This window comes from Mytilus edulis, chromosome 7, assembly GCF_963676685.1.
Source record: "Mytilus edulis chromosome 7, xbMytEdul2.2, whole genome shotgun sequence".
NCBI lineage: Eukaryota > Metazoa > Mollusca > Bivalvia > Mytilida > Mytilidae > Mytilus > Mytilus edulis.
The window spans coordinates 47,940,230-47,953,371 of NC_092350.1; the positions used below are offsets into that span (position 1 = coordinate 47,940,230).

Here is a 13,142-nt window from a genome sequence, read left to right on the forward strand (position 1 = left end):
CTTCTGTAAAACAAATACAAAATAAAATAAACGATCATAACCAGTCCTGTATAAATGTCAAATCAGACAAGAATGACAAGATTCAGGAAGGAAAAAGAATGCCCATCAAAATAAAAAAAGGATTTTATCTTTCTGAAACACAAAATGCATTTAACTTTTTTATATCTAGTGGATTCCAGGCATTAAAACTTTCCAAACTGCCCAGGTAAGTCTGTAGAGAGTCAGTAGATTTTTTTAGGTGAAACTACTTCCATATTTTTCCATTTATGTACATTTTAACAGAGTTTGGTAAGTATTAACATAAGTCCATAAATGCACTTACTTTATCTATATAGTGTCTATAAACACACATTTAAATTATGGACGTTAATTATCATGATTACCATCTTAATATTTTCATACTTATAATTACTGAAATATATCTCACTTTCAATAAGCTAAGCTTCTACTAGAAATCATCACGTGCTTGAACTTTCACACATTCTCAATAATAGCGAGCTCTGCGCGAAATGTAGAACATAAGAAAAGCTCAGTAGAAATTAGTACACAACTAATATTGGATGCTATAGTGCCTTGCTCTGTAATTGTCAATGTAAATGTGGATGTACTGACTTTCTTCATCTTGTAGAGTACATTAGTAGAAAACTTTGCTTTGCGTTGCATATTAGACGTTAGTCCTATAATATATATATGCCTTCGCATTATATATTCATTATTTAACGTTTTCACTGATTCTGATATTTTTATTTTTTATTTTTTGTCTACGGGTGGCACATTGATAGTAAAAAAAATTATCAGAACAGCAAATAGAAATAGTAAATAATGCCCCCGAGGTCATATGTTATAGGACTATAATTAGACGTAAACATCACCTGCGAATAAAAAGAAAGGGTTGCTTGCAACCACTCAGTTAACAGGTTAAGGAGGTAGACCTAGGTTAAGGGAAATAACTCTTTAAATCAGTCAAGCGTTTGTAAAAGTCAAGTTCACCAATGTATTTTAAGCATTTACCTGAAACAGATTGAAAATAATCTATGTAACCTAGAAGCTTAGAATATTTAAAATCTAAATCGTATTTTGTTTTAGATTTTAAAAAGTGTGAGAAACATTAAGTGGGTGTTATATACACGAATATATTTATTCTACTCTGAAACCAGAGGTGTGTGGATATTCATTCAAGACAAGACAAGATAAGATAAGGCAAGTCGGATCTCTTTTCCGGAAAAAAATACACGTTTGAACCGATATCGATAGAAATGTTAATGTACTTTTCTGGTTTATCCAATCATTGCAAGTGTCACATAGCTACCAAATGTCACAAAATAGGTCTATTGACTTCGTCAAAAAGCAGAACAAATCATAGTCAAATCATAAGGTTATTTGAGCATTAAGGTTATGTTATACTACAAAACAACCATTACCTATATAACAAGAGTTACACTATTGTCCTGACAAAGTCCTGACCGATATGAAAATGCGAAATACTTTTTTGGGGAACAAAAGGCTGAAAAGCAAAATCACAACACTATTTTCTGAACTAACTGCACGAACAAAATAAAAAAAAACCTTGCCAGACATCGTAATTAATTTATTTGGACTAGCCAGAGATATGGATTAAGAGGGTTTTTCAAGGGGCTTGGAACCCCCCCTTTTTTTTGTGGGAAAAAAATGGTTGATTTTACAGGGAGTCACTGAATCATGACTGGAGAAGGTCCCAACTTTGGCAATCAGTGACCCATCCCTCCTTTTATGAAAATTTCTGGATTCACCTTCTTCTTCTTCTTTAGATTTCTAGCAATCCTTCAATTATTAAAGATTATTCGCCAGGCGTCGACTATCAGTCAGGGGTACTACTTATACAAGTTAATCTTATTTACTTGAAGAAGTAAAAAAAAGTATACACATATAAGAAAATAAATAATGTTTAAATACAAATACAAATATTTTATTGGCACAAACACAATTACAATAATTGGCAACGGCCCATACAACTAGTATACAAATAGTAATGATGCAGCAATTAAACAATACTACATAGAATATCAATAGGCATATTTTGAACAATGAAATGTGCAGTTATAAATATATCAATATATATAGGTTAATTTATAAGAATAAAATACTGACATAAGTATATTGTATGTTATAGCTTCAAATTGTTCATATTACCCATTTATAAGGACATTTTTCCTTAATTCAAACGATTGATTAATAAAAACTGATATTAATCTAAGTGTTTTTCTACACTTGCTATTAAGTACATGTAATAGTTTGATATATTCATCCTCCGTTTTGGATTGTTTGTCATAATTTTTAAAATAGGACAATTTTGATATAAGAACATTTCTTTGTGATTCATATTTTGTGCAGTGCAACATGAAATGTTTTTCGTCTTCTATATTTTTATTATGACATAATTTGCACAACCTTTCTTCTCTGTTAACTTGCAAATAATCTCCCCTTATAAATCCCACAAAAATCCTAAAGTTTTGAGATGTAAAATCATCCCTTTGATAATGATTTTTCCCAGGTTTGCTAAATTTTTTTAATTAAAGTTCAATATTTCATCTCATTAATTCAGCAAAGAAACTGACTGAGCAAAGATCTTGTATATTTGAACAAGGCCTTCAAAAATTGCTCCTTTGGGGCTTGTAAATTAGCAGTGTTATGAAGATCAAATGGGATTTTCATTGTCCATGAAATTACACTTGAATGCATGATTACATTGTAGTTAAGACATCTGCATAGGGTACATAATTTAAAATTCTATTAGAGCAAAGAAATCTTTTGAATTCAAGAAAAGAAGAAAGGATGAATTTTTACCTATACAAGTATAAATAAAATTCACTTTTATATAAACATGTATAAGTATCCTACAGATTTACTTATATGTGTATATTTTTTTTTACTTCTTCCAGTAAATAAAAATAACTTGAATAAGTAGTACCCCCTACTGACTTTAAAATTTATAATTTTCACTAATTTAGCAACAAAAAATCAAAAATAACAAAATCAAAAAATCAACATAACGTATGTACATTTGAAAAAATAAATTGTTATAAAACTATATACATTTGATAACAGAATAGTTAGGGATAGAATATGGGGATGAGAGCAGATTCTGAGATCATACTCTTGAATCCCTGTACCGTACTGCATGATATTATTTGTTGTGGCAGATGATTCCAATTTATAACAGTTTGTGGATAAAATGAATATTTATAACTGTCTTTAGATGTTTGTATTTGCCTAAATGAGTGTCCCAAGTCAATCCACCCACCATTTAAAGACTATCTGGTCCAATTCAAAAACAATATTTACAAGGGATAAAGATTACAACGTAATTGTACCCATGCAAATTGAACCTATTTTGACAGTATTTTCACCTACTGTTATGTTCATTCATGATCAAGACAAAGGTTTCCGTTGTGTGTTTATTTTGTAGATGTATCCTACTATATACATGTACATGATGTAGTTCCACCAATTTTATTTTGAATCAACATTGAACATCATGAACATGTTGAATCAGAAATAGGTTTGAACTAATGAACCTAACCAAACGAACCATAATTCTGTAATGGTATGAATAACATGAATGAGGAGTACAATATAAATCATGATTATATATGATATTTTAGAATGTATTGTGTATAAAAAGTGGAAAACTAGTACATTGTAGATGTCTACACAAATTAAAAATGTAATGATGGAATGACAATGAGGTCTTGCATATACATTTGTACATGTACCATGATGTTGCAGAAATACAGTGCAAACACCTATGATTAAGTACATGCTTAATTGTTACATCCATGTTTAAATTCACATGATCATCTGCCAAAATCTAATACTGATGTTTTGTTTTATTTCTTCAAATATTTCATTTTGGAATAATTTGACAAAACAGTCAAGGGTCTAACTTAAATAAGTTATTAGAGAAAAAATAACATACATGTTGTTATTGTGGGTTAAAATATTAAAAAAAACTGTAATAACATATGTATGTTACATGTTTCAAACATACAACCTTTATTTTGTTAAATTTTTCTCAAGCTCTATTGATATTACAATTTTCTTTATGTATACTAATTTTTGCAAAGATATAACAGGTCATAGTTCACCAATCATGCATAGTACATGCACCTATGTTATTACAGAAAATATATTCCTGCAATAACCAAAGGCAGTGGCGGATCCAGAAATTTTCATAAGTGGGGGCCCACTGACTGACCTAAGAGGGGGCCCGCTCCAGTCACGCTTCAGTGATTCTCTATATAAGCAACCTAATTTTTTCCCAAAAAGGGGGGTTGGCCCGGGCCCCCCCCCTAAATCTGCCTATGAAAGGGTGTTATTACAGCTTCTCTATATCTCTTTAAAGGCTTTGCTCTGACTTGCATAACAATGTACTTCAATTCATTGAAAGAAATGATGATCAGAGCTTGTAATGAGGCACTGCGCAAGATTCCAAGTGTCTCATTTACTCTCATATAGTAAGTTACATGCTTGTAATAACTAAGCCTTGTTATTACAGCTTAGTTAACCCTTAAAGGCCCTGTCTCATTGATTTACCATGGTTGATCAAAATTGTATTAATGGAATTAGAAAATTAGTTATCAAGGTAATATATTAAGCTACTGGGCAAAGTTTTAAGAATTCCCAAGTGCCCATCAAAGATAAAATATTTATGATATATTTAACTGATAACAATCATGTTTATATTACGTACAGATTAAGGAAAAAAGAGTAGACAACTCATGAAAGTGTCTGTAATAACACATGCATGTTATTTTTCTCTGATAACTTATTTAAGTTAGGCCCTTGACTGCAAAAGGTGCATGCATACTAGTAATTTTAAAGAAATAGATGACTGTCACATTCATGTTGGCAATGACATATATATTGTATAAATTGCTAATTTTTAGCGCACTTTGTCTGACAGACAAAAATGATAAGATTATTGAGCACTACCTATTGTTAATTCAAGTTTGAACTGCCAGACAACTTCTGTAAGTAGTTATTACTCATTCATTTTCTAAATGATGAACTTTACCATTTTTAAAAACTTTTGCTTATTATCATGATTATCTTGAAATTATAATAGATAGACTAGAAAATTTAAAAGCAAAAATGATCAGCAAGACTTAAGGGAGCTACCATTTGATTTTTATGGGGGGGGGGGGGGGGCTAGGATGAAATTTTAAAAAAATAGGCAGGACAGGAGTTTTGAGTAAAAAAAAAAGGCAGGATGAGAAACTTGTTAAAAAAAAAAGGCAGGATGACAATTTGTGTAAAAAAAGTCAGGATAAACTAGTAAAAAAAAAGGCAGGACCGAATAGAGTAAAAAATAAAAAGGCAGGACAGAGATTACAACTAAAAAAAAAGCAGGACAAAATTTTTCATCCTAGCCCCCCCATAAAAATCAAATGGTAGCTCCCTTAGTCAACAAAGTCAAAACCTTCAGAGGACTCCTTATAAGAGTTATTGTGGCCTGCGCTTTAATTTTAACACATATATGCATGTATATATTTCAGGACCACTAACTGACCCTTTGTGAAGCTGTGCCTATTTGGATAGTGGATACAACATAATGTCACTAGATACTTGGAGTGAAGTTTGTCTTAGCATTACCAATAATGTCCAAGATGAAGAGATCTATGAAGGTACATAAAATTATGTCATCATAAAAAATGTTGACAGGATGAGTGAACAAAATCATGGGAATAATGATAAATATGTTGTGGTACATGTATACATGTATCATGTGTATATACATCATTTACATTGCCCCATTAACCATGTTAATATGGCAAAAGTCAATGACCATGGTCAATTTGCCAAGAAAACATGCAGACATTATATTAACCAACATAATATTATGAGCAAGAGATTTGTCAAGAAAAAAAGTTCAGCTGCTTTTTTCGCTTTAAAATTTACTTTTAAATCATGAATATTTACACTTTCTTACATCATAAGATTTTTTTTGTGTGAAAAGAGTTGTTGGTTTTTAAAATCTCAATCATTGTAATCAATACAGATAGATATTTATGTAAAAATGGGGACCAGGCAAAAAAAACACATGATAACCTTCCCAAATTGGTCCAATGTTTTTCAGTTCATTTAAAATATTTTTTATTGACACAGTTTTGGTTTGCAACAAATTTTCAAACGACCCTTCAGTATGTCTTTACTGTGATTTGACGAAATAGCGGTATATATGAAAAAATCTACAAAAAAATGTAGGCTCCTATAAAAAATATTTAAAATAAGATATAAACTTTTTTAGTTACAGCACTTTTTCACATGTCGCACCGTATCTCAAAAACAGTTCTTGATTATTGCTTAAAACTTTACACACTTTTTAGTTATATTAATCTTAATATCTGTATACTTTTTGGTGATGATTCAAAATTTCATTTTTGAGTTATTGAGTATTTTGTAAAAAAGGGGGAGGGTTTTTTACATGTCGCGCCGTATCTCAAAAACAATTTATGATTATTGCTATAAACTTCACACACTTCTTTGTTATATTAATCTTAATATCTGTATACTTTTTGGTGATGATTCAAAATTTCATTTTTGAGTTATTGAGTATTTTGTAAAAAAGGGGGAGGGGGTTTTTACATGTCATGCCGTATCTCAAAAACGATTTATGATTATTGCTTAAAACTTTACACACTTCTTTGTTATATTAATCTAAAGATCTGTATACTTTTTGGTGATGACTCAAAATTTTATTTTTGTGTTATTGAGTATTTTGTAAAAAAGGGGAGGGTTTTTTTTTTTACATGTTGGGCCGTATCTCAAAAACAATTTATGATTATTGCTTGAAACTGAACTCACTTCTTTGTTATATTAATCTAAAGATCTGTATACTGTTTGGTTTGATTCAAAATTTTATTTTCGTGATATTTGTAAAAAAAAAACAGGGTGGGGGGTTTCACATGTCCCGCCGTGTCTCAAAAGCAATAAATGGTAATTGCTTAAAACTTTCTCAGAAACTATATATGATGATTGCATAAAACTTCCACACAAGATGTCGGGCGTATCATGTGCTCATGGCGCAGCTGTTTATTATAGTTCGTTCTTATGTTGTACTGTTATACCACTGTCCCAGGCTAGGGGGAGGGTTGGGATCCCTCCCAACATGTTTAACCCCACCACGTTATTTAAGTATGTGCCTGTCCCATGTCAGAAAGCCTGTAATTCAGTGGTTGTTGTTTGTTTTATGTGTTACATAATAGTTTTTTGTTAATTTTTTTTATATAAATAAGGCTGTTAGTTTTCTCGTTTGAATTGTTTTATATTGTCTTATCAGGGCCTTTTATAGGTGACTATGCGATTATGGGCTTTGTTCATTGTTGAAGGCCATTTGGTGATCTATAGTTGTTAATATCTGTGGCATTTTGGTCTCTTGTGGACAGTTGTCTCATTGGCAATCATACCACATCTTCTTTTTTATATATACTTGACATAATGTCAAAATATATATATTGCAAATTTAATTACTTGGTAAAAGCTGTATTATATAGATTATCTCCCTTTGGTGTCTGTCCTTTATTAAATGGCAAACAATGAATGTGAATAAAGCAACTTAATTGGTTACTGCCTTACAGTATTTGGTAGAAATCTTCATGTGAACATTCTACAATGTTCTATACGAACTTATTTCAACGCTCTGTTTTCCTAAAATGTATACATTGTATATGGTCTTACACATACAATTTGTAATGAACATGTACATGAATGAAGTGTTCTTAGTACATTGTATCTATAAATCCCAGCTTTCTGAAATTTAGTTTCCAGGTGTGAAGCATTTTTAAATTTATCACTAACATGACTAAGAAGTTTACTTTCAACTGAAAACTTATTGAAGAGGTACAATTAAAAGTATTTTTAAGTTCAGCTTGCAAATATTTCATTCCTTTGATAATTATAATCATTAAACTGAAATTATTAAAAAAAGATTTTAAAAATAAACATGTTTATCATATACTTAGACTAAATAACATATATTTTTTACTGTCTGATAATAGCATTAAATTTACGTTAATTCCATATTTTTCGAATTGGTGCTTAGCAGGCTGATATGAAAAGTTTATCACATACTTCGATTGTTATCACATGCCTTTCCGTAACGTTATCGCATGGCATTCCGGTGATACTCGGCATATTCCGGAAAATACACCTCAATGCTACATTTTCAGTGAAAAACATTAGTAGTAGTGTACAAAACAATTATTTGGATACCGAAAAGTATATTGTATAAAATATTAATAAAAAACAAATAAAAAAACAAACAAATTATTTAATAAATGCATTTTTTCAAAGTTTCAAACACAATTTAGAAAGTTACTTTGAAAAAGTTGACTTTTCGTAATAGTGTTCATTATGTATATTGTTGAATTTTTTTTTGTTAATTCGTCCATATTTAAATGTTTTGCTTCTCTGTTGAGGCATATGGTAGAAAGATTTCATGTCGAATGTACTAAATTTGGGATCCGACGTCCGTGAACTTCTCACTCTTTGAACTTCTGTTTGGGAACCACGTGAAAGGATTAATATATGAATCTGTTATTTTTCTCCAATGTTGAAGCATATGATAAAAAGATCATAACATGTCATTTTTCATATCGCATGTATTATCAGCCCTCGGTCAATATCAGCCCTCGAGCCATGCGGCTCTTGGGCTGATATTGAACCTAGGGCTGATAATACATGCGATATGAAAAATGCCATGTAATAATCTGATATTATTATATACTTTGTAGTAAATTCAGATAAATTGTATGTGTAATACAGTCAATGGCAAGCTTGCTGTACCAGCCACCCGTGATGATATCGATATCAGCACGGTTGCAAAAGCTTTATCACACCTCTAATCTGTATGACGTCACGTCATCGATTGCAGTCACTGTTGCAACGGCTTTATCAAATCCGTAATCTGTATGACGTCATGTCAAACCTATAATCTGTATGACCTCATTTCAAACCTCCTTATCTGTATAACGTCATGTCACATAAAAAAAATCTACTTGAGGTATATGTATATAATAAAGTGTATATGATATGGCTTTTTCAATATCACACACCATATCAACCCTCAACCAATATAATCCCTTGAGCAGAGCTCTTGGGATTATATTGGTGTCTCGGGTTGATACGGATGCGATATTGAAAAAGCCATATGATATTCTCTATTTAACAGTCATGACAGTAGCTAGATTTAACTCTTTTTACTTGTACAGATATGGAGAAAGCCAATTCTGTCCAAGCCATGGAAGTTTCTTGCAATGGACAGAATATGGAAAATGAATCCTATGAAGATACTAGACTTGATGGAAAGAATATGAATGTAAAATCCATTGAAGATGATATACAAGATATGAAAAATGAATCTGTCAATGATATTGGTGAAGATACAGAAAATATATCTAAAAGAAGAGATATGGAAGAGAATTTGATTGAAGATAAAGAAAAAGATGAAAAAGACGAATCAATCAAAGATGAAGGTAAAGATGAAACAGAAGATTCTATAGAAGAGAAAGAAAGAGATATAAAAGATGAATCAATAAAAGATAAAGGAGAAGATGTTAAAGATGAATCCATCAAAGAAAAAATAAATGAAGATATAAAAGATGAATCAATTGAAGATAAAGAAGGAGATATAATGGATGAATCCATTGAAGTTAAAGGAGAAGATACTGAAGAGAAAGAAAAAGATGTAAAAGATGAATCTTTTCAAGACATAGCTGATAGTTCTTCTGATTCTAGTGAAAATGAAAGTACTGTAGATCCCCTTTGTGAAAAGTGTGGGAAAAAATTAGGAAATAGGGTCCTCACTAAAAGTGTTTCTAAAGTTGATAGAAAAAAATCTAGAGTCCTTTCTAAAAAAGATTCTCAAGTTGATGCTGAAGATACAAGTAATATGTGTATAGCTTGTAGGCAGGACCTTTTGTTCAGAAATTCTGTAACAGAGTTCATCGACCCAGATACTGAAGATAAAACATTTATGTGTAAAATATGTCAGAAAATATTTACAACACATTCTTATATAAGGAGGCATGTTAATAGGCATGCAGGAAAAAGGAAATATCCATGTCAAATTTGTGACAAAATATTTACTCAAAACTCAGACTTAAGAAGACACGCAAGGACACACACACAGGAAAAACCTTTCTGTTGTAGTACATGTGGGAAAAAGTTCAACCAAGTATCAAACTTAAAAACTCATTGTCTCATACACGAAGAACAAAAGCCATTTATGTGTGATCATTGTGGTAAGGGGTATACACAGTTAGCAAATTTGCAAGCTCACCTCAATGTGCATGAAGGTCATAACACTTATGTATGTGATTCGTGTGGCAAGGGATTCTCTACAACTTCTCTGCTGAAATCTCACATGAGAGTCCATACTGGTGAACGAGCATTTTGTTGTAAAAAATGCGACAAAAATTTTCCTACCAAGTATCAACTTAAAAGCCATAATCAAATGCATTCTGGGGAGAAACCCTTCAAGTGCCAAGTTTGTGAGAAAGGGTTTTATCAGAGTTGTGACTTAACAAGACATAAAAAAGTACATACGGGTGAAAAACCATATAAATGTAAGAAATGTGGTTATACCTGCGCACAAAAGTCATCACTCAAAATACATGATAGATCACACACTGGTGAAAAGCCGCACTGCTGTGATGTTTGTGGTAAAGGATTCGCTCAGTCTTATTCTCTTGTATGCCATATTCGAACTCATACAAAAGAAAAACCATATGTTTGTAGTTTATGTGGTAGAGGGTTTGCACAATCTGCAAATCTTAATTCACATATTGCAACACACAAAAGTCGTAAAGATAGTGAAGTGGTCCCACTTAATTCCTAAATGAAGTGTGATACTTTTGTAGATCAGCTAAAGATTTACATGAACAAGTTTTTTTAAATTACATGTATATACATGTATATATGGTGTAAGATGAAGCCTTTTTAATCAAAATATTTGCAATCTTAAGAATTGTCTATTTATTTCAGATGATCACTTTGATAAAGATTTTATTTATTTAAAAAAAAACTAAAAACACAAAAAAAGTCTAAAACATAGTGATTTCTATGAAATATTACTATTTATATATTTGTCTGACCATTTGAAGTATTTTAAAAGTCTCTCACATGTTGTTTTGTACAAATCAAGACAATGCAAGATGACTAATGTGACAAGCATGTACGTGTAGGTTGTCCATATAAAAATACTATGTTCAATTTTATCACTTTGAAAAATCCCAATGCATAAAACACAATCTTGGCCAAAGGTATAGATATATATATTCAATTCAATTCAATTCACATCTTTATCATGTTTATTTCCATAAAACTACATATTTATAGTATGTGACACAACATAACAAAATGAAAATAAAATATAACAACAAGATCATTAAAATATAGAATAAAAGTAAATATTTCAAGAGTTCCCTGTCCTCAGTTCAGTCATTGTCAATAGACTGTTTTAAAAAAGCATCCTAGCTTATTTACCTGAATGTGTGAAATTGGGTTCAGTATATATGTTATTTTATCTATGTCATTTATATTTATAATGTGGATATTCTCATTTATCGAAAAATGTATATACACTTTTCTATTATTATTGTTTCTATTACAATATAAAAAGAAATGAATTTCACCTTCAATTTGTTTGCAGTTTTTGCATTACCTTTCTTCTCTTGGTAAATTAAGGTATCTAGATAGCCTTTTCTATTAATAAATTATGGTCACTTAATCAAATGTTATCAGTTTTCTGAATTCAAGTTTTGAGCATGTTAAATATTTTTCTTCTGTATTATTTATTTTTACATGTTTATAGATAGTGAGTTTGCTGTTATATACATTAAGTGCATAGAGGAATTATATTTGTATACATACTGTCAGTAACTGTTGAACTAAAAATATACATTTACATGCAAATACAGACAGGTACATATAAATGACAGCTCACAGAAAAAAAATGAAATTATGTGATCTAGAATGAAATGTATCTATAAATAATATAGTAGATGCTTAAACTTTGTGATTAAGTGTTTCACAGCATCGTATGTGATGAATTTTACTGAAAGCTGCAAATATTATCTTCATTGTTCTTATCAATATATGATTTCAATGACAAATATTTTCAATGTTTCAGTTAAAAATATGATTTCTTCAGAAGAATTTGAGCACAAATTGGAAAAAATATAAATAGATAGACATTTATAGTAAAAAAGTCTAAATGTATTTCATTGCACTTTATGAGAAGCAAGAAAATATACGTTGAATCCCCTTTTAACCTGTTAAACTGATTTCTTAAATATTTTTTAATTCAATATTTATAGTGTGTTTGAGTATTTATAAATGTCTATACTATATATAAAAGTATACAAAGTCATTAAAAATGTTATAAGAGCTATTGTTTCTACATAATTCCTTTTGATTATTAGTTTCTACCAACGAAGTCACAAGGGACTTAAACAGGTTTGCACTCAAATATTTAGTTTTCTGCTCTTTCTTTCTTCATGTTTTATGATATTGATTTGATAATTGGTATTTAGTGTTTACCATGACAAGTTACAGAGAAATTTCGAGTTTTGTTCTGACCAAATGATTGTGTGCAGAGTCATAGTCCTTGGACTTGGAAAATTCACTCAAATGATCAGTTTCCACACATTGTTGCATAATGCCTGAAGATATTTGGTATTTGTTATTTAAATTAGGTTACACCAAGTTATAGATCATCTAGATCAGGTATAGAATTTTGTTCCAGTATAATGAAAATGGACTATTTGTTGCCATGCAATACTCTTAGAATGCTTTTCACCATTAAATATTGAATGGAAATTTCCATTCCACATGTTTTAAAATCATCTCGTCAATAAGACCGCGCAGTGCAATAAGTAATCGTTTGTAATCCACGATTTTTTTGACAGTCACCTTCTTGTCACTCTTTGTCTATGTGAACAGGAAAACAAAATAATCTAATACAAATTTAACATGGTGGCTTTTTAAGATTTTATAGATTTTCGTTTGTTTTAAAAATCAAAATTAAACATGATGGCTTTTTATGGTCGTCCAGATTTCAATTTACTTTTTGGATTATTTTATGGTCCTTCAAACAACATTGA

At 30.5% G+C, this 13,142-nt stretch overlaps 1 protein-coding gene across 1 annotated transcript; it reads left to right on the forward strand.

Annotated features, from left to right (window-relative positions):
* The first annotated feature begins 1,290 nt into the window (after positions 1 to 1,290).
* On the forward strand, positions 1,291 to 12,428 carry LOC139481661 (zinc finger protein 239-like). The gene is made up of 3 exons (XM_071265114.1): positions 1,291 to 1,375; positions 5,535 to 5,663; positions 9,249 to 12,428. Exons 2-3 carry the CDS (start codon positions 5,591 to 5,593, stop codon positions 10,874 to 10,876), a joined length of 1,701 nt encoding a protein of 566 aa, XP_071121215.1. The 5' UTR covers positions 1,291 to 1,375; positions 5,535 to 5,590; the 3' UTR covers positions 10,877 to 12,428.
* The last annotated feature ends 714 nt before the right edge of the window (positions 12,429 to 13,142 follow it).

What these genes read in the sequence shown, in the direction of transcription:
- LOC139481661 (XM_071265114.1), top strand. Translation starts at nt 5,591, where the DNA reads ATGTCACTAGATACTTGGAGTGAAGTTTGTCTTAGCATTACCAATAAT. An exon ending in AGATGAAGAGATCTATGAAG is followed by an intron (nt 5,664 to 9,248) that starts GTACATAAAATT and finishes TTACTTGTACAG; the next exon opens with ATATGGAGAAAGCCAATTCT.